Source organism: Silurus aristotelis (assembly GCF_946808225.1).
Source record: "Silurus aristotelis genome assembly, chromosome: 13".
Classification (NCBI taxonomy): domain Eukaryota; kingdom Metazoa; phylum Chordata; class Actinopteri; order Siluriformes; family Siluridae; genus Silurus; species Silurus aristotelis.
Genome location: NC_139586.1, coordinates 27,042,304 through 27,056,269, shown reverse-complemented (window position 1 = coordinate 27,056,269; position 13,966 = coordinate 27,042,304). Strand labels below are relative to the sequence as shown.

Sequence of the window (13,966 nt, the reverse complement as noted above, 5' to 3'; positions counted from 1 at the left end):
TCTCCATGCCAGAGCCTTTAAACACTCGAAAAGGTCCAATGTCCAAACTCCAAATGGTGCTGGTACGTCTCTAGATGGTTCGGGATGTTTGTGGGGTTAGCATCTACTTCTGTAAAAGTCCACAATCTTCATAAGGTGGGACGTGACAGTATGGTAAAGTCAGTTCTAATGAGCCGCAGTTCTACTGAGCCGCAGTCCAGACGGAACTGCATAGTGTAATGGTGAAGTATGGATTGGTTGCCATGTTGGTTCAGGATTCCTTTCACTTTCTGGAATAAGTCTCCAACCTTCTCTGCTTCAAAACAACCCTAAAACCTTGGGCTTCCACCTCTATGTTTGACTGTAGGGGTGAAGTTGTCTGCTAACATCTTCTCTCCTGTTCTCCATCTTACACAAGTTTCTTCTAGAGCCAAAAATGTCTCAATGTCTCACATTCATCCGAATTCTTGTGTGTTGCATAGAAATTGCATGCATGTGTCTCAAAATCCACCTTTTGATTGGGACTAAATTATAATTTAACATTTGCTATTTCGATCAAGCAATTTTCTTCTCACATTTTGAAACAATGAATATCCTAAACAGACTATGACGTCACGGGTCTATTTATACACGAGTGTTTAGACTGTAGTTATGGCTGCTCCCTGTGTTTGTGTGTGTGTGTGTGTGTGTGTGTGTGTGTGTGTGTGTGGGAGTGTGTGTGTGTTTCGAGTAGTAGTAGACTATATACTTGGAAGATCTGAGACACAGCCAGGGTGTTAAATTTCACTCCCTGCTCAGTTTATCTGGCAGCCTCAGACACTTCTATATTTAACTCTGTGTGTGTAACACACACACACACACACACACACACACACACACACACACACACACACACACACTGATGCAACCACTCCTGGTGTCTCAGTCAGTCAGATAAAAGTATGCACACACACCAGCTGCTCGGCAGGATACACACACTGCCAACATGCCATGCTTCACACTCACTTCATTCACAACATTGCAGCATTATAAACAGAGCCACTGGCTGATAGCAGGCGGAGCTTTCACACCTTTACTGCATGGACATGGACATGGTCTGAGGAGGACCAGCATGTGTGGAATGCTTTTAACACTCCGGAGTGAGCCAGAGAAATAACGTCATGGGCGTGAACTAGATATGCACTACACTCATCAGACTCTGTGTGTGTGTGTGTGTGTGTGTGTGTGTGTGTGTGTGTGTGTGTGTTCAAGTGTGCACCTGGAGAGGGCGGGGCTACAGAGCAGTTCCCCTGGTGCATATACAGTGGAGCGCTCCAGCTTCTTCTTAGAAGAATGGAGATTCTGGACTGAGGAGGATTTCCTCAGATGAGAGAAGGGAGACCCCTGGTGGCCAAAAACGGAACAGGTATTATTATTATTATTATTATTATTATTATTATTATTATTATTATTATTATTATTATTATTATTATTATTATTATAGTGTATATTTTTTTCACATTGTTTTACATTATCACAAAATGTTTGTTATTAACCATATATAATACAGTGGAATACCTTAAGGAATAATAATAATAATAATAATAATAATAATAATAATAATAATAATGATAATAATAATAATAATAATAATAATAATAATAATAATAATAATAATGATAATAATAGAAATACATTATATTAAATGGTGGCCAAACTTTTGAACAGTTATTATTATTTTTATAATTATCATTATCATTATTATTATTATTATTATTATTATTATTATTATTATTATTATTATTATTACAACAAAGTTTACTTTATAAAACATATTAGATATTAATATGATATACTATTATGTATAATATGAACATAAAAACACTATTACATTATATTACACAAAAAGTTTATTCATCTTCATATTATTATTACTATTATTATTAATAGTATTAGACATTTTAAAAACTATATGATATGATCATAAAATGTTTATTGTATAAATCCTATTATCTAATACAATACAATACACTACCACTGCTGTATATGAACAGAATACATTATATTATATAAATAGTTTTTTATCTTTGTATTATTATTAGCTGTCAATTCATTTAAAGGCCTTTCTCACTCTATTATCCATAAAAAAATAAAATAAAAAAAAATGAATCACAGCCCCCTTGGACTGTTTGCATGTAAATAATGTGTTGAGAAGAGTTGTGTAAAGAGGACAAACCAAACGTAGGTTCTGGAGCGAAGGTGCTTTCTTTAGTGCCTGCGAGGATCCTGGGGTATCTGAGGATTTCGTTCTGGGTTTGAGTGGTGGGCCGAGATGTTCCATGCTGCTGGAGTGACTCTTACCAAGCCGTCCTGCTGAACTCAGACCCACGGCTGAAAAGAAGCGGCGCAGGGCGTGCTGAGCTTTACTCTCCCTTTGCCCAGCTTCTGGGGTCATGGTTCTGAGACAAATCACAAACAATCAGTCTGAATGGTCAGAGGTCTTTTTAAAAAAAAGATATTTCGATTTAGATATCCAAATAAAGCAGTAAAAGCAGAATGAATCTACAACCAGAACTACAATAAATGTTCACCAACATCTCAAATCTATGTAATAAGCATATTTAATAATCGTTGTTTCTCTCTCCCTGTCGTTCTCTTCTTTTGTCTCACCTCATTCGAACCCTGATGCCCTGCCTCTCGATGGAGTTCTCATTAACTGGAGACCACTTCATTTAAAGAGCATCTGAGGGTGATTCCACATGAACATCCTAAATATCCATGACCTTACTGAGCAACTCAAGAACTTCGAGAATGGATTTGAACTATACTTAATATAAACAGCCTGCTACAATGGATAAGATCCACCATTTGCATGAACAGTTCAATGAATAGAAACATCCACAATACTATAGAAAGGAAACTTGGATATATTTTAGGGTAGTTAATATACAGCTTGTAAAGCAGTACAGATTTACTGTGCTCTGGAAATAACTCGTCATGTCGCCATTATTGTGCATTTTTTGTTTTCTCGTTATCACGGGATATTCACAGGAAAATCGTCGCGATAACGAGAAACAAAGTTTGTTGTCAAGATCAGAAGAAAATGGAAGAAAAATATAATAATGCATGGCCTCTTTGGTTGATCCTGCTAACTTTCTTGGTGAACTTTTATCTCCTTCTAATAAATGATAACGCTTGTATAATTCTGCTTTTAACACCAGGGGGCAGTAAAGTTACGATCAGAATCATAATAAGCACTGTGCTCATTCTGACCTCTTTTATTTTGACCTACTTTTCTGCCCAGTATATTTTTTTAATGACTCACTGTAAAGGGTTTGGACTGTCCTCCTTTTCTTGCTTTCCAGTTATAGGTGGTTGAAGATGTCCATTATTCTGAGGGCTTCTGGCAGAGCAGGATGCTACCTCCACGTCCTGAGTCAAACCTGGAGACATGTCCAACGAATAGATTGCAAAAGTACTGATTATATCAAATATCAATAGTATATATGCTGGAAATGAATATAAGCAATATAAAGAGTGTGTGTGTGTGTGTGTGTGTGTGTGTGTGTGTGTGTGTGTGTGTGTGTGTGTGTGTGTGTGTGTGTGTGTGAAAAATAAATAAAGATGGGAGTCAGACAAACTCAATGAGAGAGGGCCCAAAAAATAAAAAAAGATTGTGATGGAGGGAGCAAGAGAAAAGAAAGAGAGAGAAAAAAGAGGTGAACAGAGCTGAATAAATGCCATGCTGAGAGTCCTGCTGTGCTTAGAGCTCAGAGAGATTAGAGGCCAGTGGCTCCACCAATCTGCTGACAACAAAAACCATGCTCTGTCTGGAGCTTGACACACACACACACACACACACACACACACATCCACCACGCTGCCTCCACATTCCGTATGTTCAGCATGACAAACTTCACCTCGGGAGGTCCTTAGACGAAAGTTTTACCACAGTTTACCACATTTTTTGAGATTGTATTTCAGTATTTCAAGGGAAAAATATGCAACACAGACAAACGTCTAGTGCCCAGTCACGGCATGGATTTGGTTCTGCACTAATCTACCCCACAGATAAAGTCATTCATACAGTCTTCTTCATAAATGTCAGCCATCAATCCACTTCAGTAAGGAATGTAATATGCAGAATTTCTACTGTAGCTAAGTACACAATATAACTCAAGATAATCTATTAAACCGAACAAAACGTCACAGCAGATCTCTCGTCCTCAGCACAGTTATATCCTGCTGTTGTAGCTGGTCTTCCTGGAGTCCCACCTTTAATTCAATTCAATTCAATTTTCGATTTAATCTGTATAGCAATTTTAACAATAGCAGAAGTGGAAAGTAAAAATTTGCATGTACTCACGTTACTGTAATTGAGTAGTTTTTTTGTGTACTTCTATTTCTCAAAGTATATTTAAAAAATCAGCAATTTGACTTTTACTTAAGTATGTTTTGTTTGAAGTATTGTATTTAACTACATTTTAAATCCGTTTACTGAGTAAAAATCGCACCCCGGAAACTACTGCCATTGATTGATTGATGGGTGGAGAACAAACGCACTAAACCAGTCCTTTACAAATAGTGTTGCACGCCACCCTGGGGGGGCTCGGGGCGATGCCAGGGGGGCGCGTGTGACCCCGGGGAACATGCTTTTTTTTGCCGCAGGTAGTAGGGTTTTTTGCACTGAACAAGAGCACACAGCACAGAGCAGGAGGTCTGAAGTACAGATAACCAACCCTTAAGAAACACCATGGGAAAATATTTCACAGGGATGAAAAGAAAGGCGGAGAGAGGCGGAGATGAGACAAACGTAAGTCTCTCGAAAGCTAAGACGAGGAAATAAGACGAAGCTTATGTAGTGCTTGGCCTCACTGTGACTACGGTGGGAGACGAGGAAAGACCGGGTGTGTTTTCTGTGTCTAAAAATGTTGGAAGCGGACAGCATGAAGCCAAATAAATAAAGGTGTCACTTAAAGACATAACACCCTGATCACGCCGATATGCCGCTTGAGGTTTTTTAGCGAAAACGTGCCGAATATTGCCAACAAATATCCCACTTTGTGAACGCTACTTCAGTAAACCTGCGAGCTCTGTTAGCATCATAAAAGGTGGCGTACCAAATTGCTCAGTGCAAAAAACCCCACTCCATAGCAGAGGACCTTAATTTATAGACAAATTATACTATTTACAGTCAGTTTTTTAACATTTGATTTATTGTTATTGCATTTTGATTTGTAAAGGTTTGAGATTTATATCTCCTTGTCCATTTTGAACTACACTAGAATAGCAAACACCCCCCCCCCCCCATTGTTAAAAAAAAAAGTACCTCAGAAAATTTTACTCTGAGGAAATTTGAGTAGATTTCAGACCCATAACTTCACTTGTACTTAAGTAAAAATTCATTGAGGTAACAGTAACTTTTACTTGAGTTAAATATTTGATCACTCTTTTCACCTCTGAACAATGGACTAGGTTGAAAAATATAGAAGTTAAATGCCTAGAATGGAAAGTTTATACCTAATGAGTGGGAACTGTGGCTTAGAAAAACCTCCCTGAGATGGCACTAGGAACAAACCTTGAGAGACTCAAAAAGGAACCCATCCTCATCTCATCTGGGTGGCACCAAATGTCCCTTCATTACAGTTCCGTCATTGTTGAGGTGGACTGTTCAGTGATAGGTGCTTAAATGCAAAACTGTTTGTGCAAACTGTGGTCCTGAGCGCATTGTAGCAGACTGTTGACAATTACAGCCCTTATTCATCCTTAAAGTGCTTGAGCCTCTCAGTAACTTTTTAGTTCTTTAGGCTGTTCATGTGAAACCATTTCCAGCTGCACAGAGTGGCCTCCAGATGAAGAGAACACCATCCAGAGAGAGGGTGTGTGGTTAAATCGGAAAAAAGAGAAGTACTTGCACTCAGATCTTACCAGCATCTTAACTATTGTGTAACAATGAAGGAACATTATAATCCACATGCTTCGGAAGTATCAGAGATCTTGCCCGGACTAGCCTGATCCATCCTGACCCTCTTCACCTGGAGACCACTCTGAGTTGAGCTGAGTGCAGCTAAAGATCCATGAGGTTATTGTAAAGGGTTAAACTCCAAAACCATGAAGATGAATTTGGGCTGTAATTTATATAAACAGTTTGCCACAGCATCTTATGGCTACAACTGCCATGATCAGCTGTTTATGTTCTTGATGTACCAGTAATCAGTGCTTCCCTCATTTTCTCCTCTTCGGATCTGCCCGATTCATCCTGACGCCCTAACTCTTCAAATGGAGAAGACCACTCTGTGCAGCTGGAGATGGTTGCACTTGAACAGCCTAAAGATCCATGAAGTTACTGAAGACCGAAGAACTGAAGAACTTTGATGATGGATTTGGGCTGTAATTAATATCCACAGTATGTTCTACATACTGTGTATCCCTACAGTATTAGGGACAAACTTATAGGAACTAATTCAGACGCTAAAATCTTTTATCCATAATCTATTTATTTCCCTGAAGCTACTTTGGGAAAAAACATTGTTAAAATTCCAATTAAACAAGAGTGTACTTGTATACTGCTTTATAATGGACCGACCTGCTTGGTGGGAAGTGTGTTGGCCTGTTGTTATGGGTCCCATCATTGTGTTTTTCGGAGGATCAGGGCTTCTACGACGAAGAACCTCCAAATCTGACTGCTCCCCACCGCCCTGTACAGTGTCATTGTGCATGAGATGATGGTTTTTTGAAGGCATGATTTGCTGGCCATTAGGACTCTCCAGATTGAGAGCAGACTCTTTGGAATGGAGAGGTGGTGGAACAGGCTGAGGGAGCCTAAGGGGAAATGATTGAGCTCCAGGAGCTTCTCCGGTGGAGGCCACTGAAGGCACACGGGCTTTACACTTAGCAAAACCCTCCACCTTAAGCTCTAATGACTCTTTGCAATATGGGTTTGGAGGAAGAGCTATAGATCCATTAGACACAGAAAAATTGGACTTGGAAATGCTTGGCGATCCGCTTGTTCCGAGCCCATTGGGAATCGTTTCTGGACTGCCATCGCGCTTCTGACTTTTTTTCTTCTGCTTCTGTAGAGTTTCTTTATTACTAACCAGACTGCCTGCGGCTCTACAGTGTATGCCGTCGCTCTCCACAATGATTGGGCTCATGGCACCTATGTAAGTCTCTTTAATCTGCTCTATTCGCACCAGGCGGTTAGGCAGTGTGGGTGCAACCCAGCACGGCACCGTCCTTCCCTCAGTTTCTCCATTAGCAGGTGATAATTGCTTCTGAAAATCTCCATTTAGTATTGTTCCACAGGAGTTGCACTGTTGACCCATAATCTCCGATTCATAGTAACTATTAGAACTATTAGCCCCAGGTAAATTCTCCTGACTCCTCCTGCTTTTGTGTTTGTCCTCAAGTCTCTGTCTGTTGATGTACGTTGCCAAACTGGGCTTGGCTCCCAGCAGTCCCTGTGCTCTTTCTCCGCCTCGTCTGCGCTGCCTCTCCAGGTAACGCACTTCGGCATCTTTTTCTGACTCATCTTGAAAACGCACACGCGATGGAGACTGCCCATGTGTGCGACGGCGTCGAGAGCCTCCGGTCGAGTCACTGCTGGATGAGTCACTGAGGTTTCCCGAGCCGACCACCACCCGTTCCGTACCAGCAAGAGGAGGCTGCTGCACTGGTGCTCCGACCCAGGAAAGCAGCTCCCTGCAGAAAAACACTGTCAGACACCGAAACGTGCAAATGTGGTGTTCTATTATTTCAATACTCAGTATGGATCAGTGGTGGACAGTCAAGAAGTGAATGTCATTCGTTACTGTACTCAAGTAGCTTTTTTTTCGTGTATCTGTACTTTACTGAAGTATTTCTATTTGGGGAGACTTTAACTTCACTACATTTCAAAGTCAAATATCTTTGTCAAATGTAATGTTTGTCAAATGTATTCTGAAGTAGTTGAAAAGAAGGTTCATGATCATATTGATAGATATCAGTCTTTTCACATAAACTGAGTTGATTAAGCAAATATTATAGCCATAATAAATCACAGTACATTGGATACTTCAGTACATTTGAAGGCATATAATGTTGTACTTTCACTCGAAGTTTCAAGGAAGCACTTTTACTGTAATATTTTACACAGTGAATCTCTACTTTAACTCAACTACACTGTTTGTGTATGTCGTCCACCACTGGTATGGAATAATATTGGGTTGAGGGAGCAACATTTTTCAGGCTTTTAGACTGCAGATCAACTAAAGGTTGGTGTAAGCTCGCCCGAGTCCAAAGTGGTCCAATAGCAATAGCAATTTACATTTATTAAAATAATAAATATTTATCCATTTATAGTTTTTAAAGATGTTAAACACTGATTACAAGCACTACCTCGTTACATATGATACGGCGATTATACACTTATATTCCCACACCAGCCTCTCTGTTTTTCCACTCCTGACATTAATACAACGGTCTCTGTCCTGAAGACATTGAAACTGGAGACTCCTTTAAATGCTAAATAAAGGTCTCCTCACAAAGGATATACCATTGTATTTTCAGTAGGAATGCACCTGAATAGTAGAAGATTTGATGCTTCGATAGGAGGAGCTTTAATCACCTACCAGTCTCACAGTGAAATGTTTGCACAGGTGTTATGAAACGAGGATCATACCATTTTGGTGATATGTGGGTGCTCAATGAATGAGTTTACGTAGAACTACTGGTTTTCTCCCAATAAGTTAATATACAGCCCATTATTATAATGTTGTAAATAAAAATGTCAAAAGAAAGAAGCTTTTAATAAATATTTTCAACGTGCATCTCCATCACTGCAGACCTCAACATAATTTAGCTGTTATAAATGGACATTTTGGTGACACCCAGATGGTTGGGTTTTCTCTTGAGTCTGGTAAATGTTAAAGGTTTGGTAAAGGTTTATTGTTACTAAATATGTTTTTCTTCTATACCTTTGTGTGATGTTCTGTGCATCATGGCTTTCAAATTTAATGAATTGTTTTACGACTACCTGGTGTCTTCGTCCACGGTGATGTGAATGGAGCTATGACTTTAGATTTGTATAATTACACAGCATTCAGTATATATCAGTGGCAACCTAAATTCTAATATTTCTTCTTCTTCTTTTTCTTTCGGCTGCTCCCATTAGGGGTCGCCACAGCGGATCATCCGTCTCCATACCACCCTGTCCTCTATATCTGCCTCTTTTACACCAACTACCTGCATGTCTTCCCTCACCACATCCATGAACCTCCTCCTTGGCCTTCCTCTTTTCCTCCTACCTGGTGGCTCCATCTTCAGCATTTTTCTACCAATATAATTCATGTCCCTTCTCTGCACATGTCCAAACCATCTCAATCTCGCCTCCCTCACCTTGTCACCACAACATCCTACATGTGCTGTCCCTCTAATAAACTCATTTCTAATCTTGTCCATCCTCGTCACTCCCAACGAAAACCTCAACATCTTCAGCTCTGCTACCTCCAGCTCCACCTCCTGTCTTTTACTCAATGCCACTGTCTCTAATCCATACAACATCGCAGGTCTCACCACAGTCCTATAAACTTTCCCTTTCATTCTTGCAGATACTCTTCTATCACAAATCACTCCTGTCACTCTTCTCCACCCACTCCACCCTGCCTGCACTCTTTTCTTTACTTCCCTAACACACTCTCCATTACTTTGCACTGTTGACCCCAGGTACCTGAACTCCTCCACCTTCTTCACCTCTTCACCCTGCAACCGCATCACTCCACTGCCCTCCCTCTCATTCACACACATGTACTCTGTCTTACTCCTACTGACTTTCATTCCCCTTCTCTCCAGCGCATATCTCCACCTCTCCAGGCTCTTCTCAACCTGCTCTCTACTCTCACCACAAATCACAATATCATCTGCAAACATCATAGTCCAGGGAGACTCCTGTCTGACCTCGTCCGTCAACCTGTCCATCACCACTGCAAACAGGAAAGGGCTCAGGGCCGATCCTTGATGTAGTCCAACCTTCACCCTGAACCAGTCTGTCGTACCTACTGCACACTTTACTGCCGTCACACTGTCCTCATACATGTCCTGCACCACCCTCAAATACTTCTCTGACACACCTGACTTTCTCATACAATACCACAACTCCTCTCTCGGCACCCTGTCGTACGCTTTCTCTAAATCCACAAATACACAATGCAGCTCCTTCTGTCCTTCTCTATACTTCTCCATCAACATCCTCAAAGCAAATAAGGCATCTGTGGTGCTCTTCCTCGGCATGAAACCATACTGTTGCTCACAGATGGTCACCTCTTCTCTCAGCCTGGCTTCCACTACTCTTTCCCATAACTTCATGGTGTGACTGATCAACTTAATTCCCCTGTAGTTACTGCAGGTTTGCACATCTCCCTTATGCTTAAAGATCGGTACCAGCACACTCCTTCTCCATTCCTCAGGCATCCTCTCCCCTTCCAGAATCCTGTTAAACAATCTGGTTAAAAACTCCACTGCCATCTCTCCTAAACATCTCCACGCTTCTACCGGTATGTCATCTGGTCCAACCGACTTTCCATTCTTCATCCTCTTAATCGCTGCTCTCACTTCCTCCTTACTAATCCTATCTACATCCTGCTTCACCAACTCCACATCCTCCAACCTTCTCTCTCTCTGATTTTCCTCATTCATCAGCTGCTCAAAATACTCCCTCCATCTTCTCAACACACTCTCCTCACTAGTCAACACATTTCCCTCTCCATCCTTTATTGCTCTAACTTGCAGTACATCCTTCCCAGCTCGGTCCCTCTGCTTGGCCAATCGGTATAAATCCTTTTCTCCTTCCTTAGTGTCCAACCTCTTATACAGTTCCTCATATGCCTTTTCCTTGGCTTTCGCCACATCCCTTTTAACCTGCTGCCGCATCTCCTTGTACTCCTGCCTACTTTTCTCATCACTCTGTCGATCCCACTTCTGTTTTGCCAATCTCTTTCCCCTAATGCTCTCCTGCACTTCCTCATTCCACCACCACGTCTCCTTGTCTTGCTTTCTATTTCCAGATGTCACACCAAGTACTTTTCTAGCTGCCTCCCTCATCACTCCTGCGGTAGTTTCCCAATCATCCGGCACCTCTTCACCACCACCAAGCCCCTGTCTGACCTCTTCCCTGAACCTTACACTACACTCTTCCTCCTTCAGTTTCCACCATCTTATTCTTCTTTCAAACCTTACTTTCCTCCTCTTCTTCTTCGCCTCCAAAACCATCCTACAGACCACCATTCGATGCTGTCTAGCTACACTGTCCCCCGCCAACACCTTACAGTCTCCAATCTCCTTCAGGTTGCATCTCCTACACAGAAGATAATCCACCTGTGTGCACCTTCCTCCACTCTTATATGTCACCCTATGATCCTCCTTCTTCTTAAAATACGTGTTCACCACTGCCATTTCCATCCTTTTCTACCACCATCTGCCCTTCTACATTCCTCTCCTTAAAACCATACCTACCCATCACCTCCTCATCACCTCTGTTCCTTTCACCTACATGCCCATTAAAGTCTGCCCCAATCACCAATCGTTCTTTCCTAGGTACACCATCTACCACTTCATCTAATTCACTCCAGAATCTTTCCTTCTCCTCCATCTCACAGCCAACTTGTGGAGCATAGGCACTGATGACATTTATCATCATCCCTTCAACTTCCACCTTCACGATCATCACCCTATCAGAAACTCTCTTCACCTCCACTACACTCTTACTGTACTCTTCCTTCAGAATCACCCCTACACCATTTCTCTTCCCATCCACACCATGATAAAACAGTTTAAACCCACCTCCAATGTTCCTGGCCTTACTCCCTTTCCACTTGGTCTCCTGAACACACAACACATCTACCTTTCTCCTCTCCATCATATCAGCTATCTCTCTCCCTTTACCCGTCATAGTACCAACTAAATTCTAATATTTGTTCCATGAAATTGTATTAATTTATTCCCAACAGTTTATTCTCTTCATTTCGTAGCGTTGCTCTTGGCTGCACTGCTTCCAGTATGTGTATGTGGATGTTAGTTTTTTTTGTCCAATCAGATTTCAGCCTCTATGTGCTGCCATGTCAATCTAATCTGCCCAGGGCCTTCACAATCAGTAGTGCTTGCCTTTTTACCACAGTCTTCTTAAGAATTAGCTCTGTTTCTTTAACCAATCAGATTTCAGATTCACCTCACAGTGCTAACTAGCTGGCCCGGAATAGCGTCAGCATTTTCCCGTCCTCTGATTGGTTGGACAGAGGGAGACTGTTACAGTCAAGTTCGACTGGCAAAACACGTGTGTAGCTCTGCACACATTAATACATCTGAGTTAGACTTTTTTATGCCTACGGAGGAAGAGAAATTTATTTGGTCTCGGACATATTTAAAAATACATTTTCCAGAAAGCTAGACATCGTGAGGAGGTCGGCCAACCCCGAAGCTAGCTAGCGTGTCTCAGCCCGGGAAAGGGTTTGTTCACCACATCCAGACCAGTGGTACAAGCGGTACCACTGGATTACAGCCTCTGAGGAGCGGTGCAAATTATGAGTCTGCATCTCTGGTGAGTAGGTTGTATTTTATTTACATTTTTATGTTATTGTCATGTTATTGGACAAATATTGATTTTGAACTGCTCCAGATGTTGTAGGTGCACAGTTGCGGTTGTAGTGTAGAGGTTTGTAGTCTTCACTGGGTTTCTTGCTTTAGTAAAATGGTATTCACCCTCGATATGTGAAATGCCTCTCTCTCTGTAATGCCACGCCTTGTTATATTGTGTTTTTGTATAGTATTGATGTTTCAATAATTGTGACATGATAGTGGTGGTATTAACAGGTGGATTAAGACGGGTAAATCCCCACTGAAGGTCCAGGTAACAAATGCACGGCCTGCCACTGGTATATTAGTACCAATCTGCTGATCTCCCTAACACATAGACAGAGACAGAGGCAGAAAACACAGGCCACAATACAAAGTGGCTAAAGATTTCTAAACCTAAGAAACTGATTCAAGGCCAGATTCCTCTAGAATTCTTTAGTCTGGCTGAGATAATGGCTGCAGCATTCCCTTCATACTTCATATTAATACATCATAATAATGGGCCCTTTGTTGAGTAAAAACGTTTTGAGTCACGATTACTGCAATGTGTGTTCACTACTGTCATTAGCACAGTCCAATAATTTGTATATATATATATATATATATATATATATATATATATATATATATATATATATATATATATATATATATATATATACAGAAAAGACAAAAAGTTTGGACACACATTCTCATTCAAAGAGTTTTCTTTATTTTCATGACTATGAAAATTGTAGAGTCACACTGAAGGCATTAAGGGCTATTTGACCAAGAAGGACAGTGATGGGGTTCTGCACCAGATGATCTGGCCTCCACAGTCACCGGACCTGAACCCAATCGAGATGGTTTGGGGTGAGCTGGACCGCAGAGTGAAGGCAAAAGGGCCAACAAGTGCCAAGCATATCTGGCAGTCGCCAGTCGCCACCGGCTTGCTCATTAGGGACAAACTTACTCATAAAGAACATATTCATTTTTAATCACCGCATTATCTGTGTAAAGCTGCTTTGAGACAATGTTCATTGTTAAAAGCGCTATACAAATAAAAATGAATTGAATTGAATTGAATATCTCGGGGAACTCCTTCAAGACTGTTGGAAGACCATTTCAGGTGACTACCTCTTGAAGCTCATCAAGAGAATGCCAAGAGTGTGCAAAGCAGTAATCAAAGCAGAAGGTGGCTACTTTGAAGAACCTAGAATATGACATTTTTCAGTTGTTTCACACTTTTTTGTTATGTATATAATTCCACGTGTTAATTCATAGTTTTGATGCCTTCAGTGTGAATCTACAATTTCCATAGTCATGAAAATAAAGAAAACTCTTTGAATGAGAAGGTGTGTCCAAACTTTTGGTCTGTACTTTATATATACATATATATATATATATATATATATATATATATATA

General features: G+C 40.9%; 1 protein-coding gene across 1 annotated transcript in view; it reads right to left on the bottom strand.

Moving 5' to 3' along the window:
* Positions 1 to 13,966, bottom strand: part of kiaa1614 (KIAA1614 ortholog) — a 35,219-nt gene that overhangs the window by 7,296 nt on the left and 13,957 nt on the right. Inside the window, exons 5-8 of the mRNA XM_083559069.1 lie at positions 6,545 to 7,659; positions 3,284 to 3,401; positions 2,195 to 2,417; positions 1,238 to 1,362 (exon numbers count right to left, since the gene is read on the bottom strand). Of these exons, the coding sequence (XP_083415195.1) occupies positions 1,238 to 1,362; positions 2,195 to 2,417; positions 3,284 to 3,401; positions 6,545 to 7,659 (1,581 nt within the window). The remainder of the gene's footprint in view (positions 1 to 1,237; positions 1,363 to 2,194; positions 2,418 to 3,283; positions 3,402 to 6,544; positions 7,660 to 13,966) is intronic.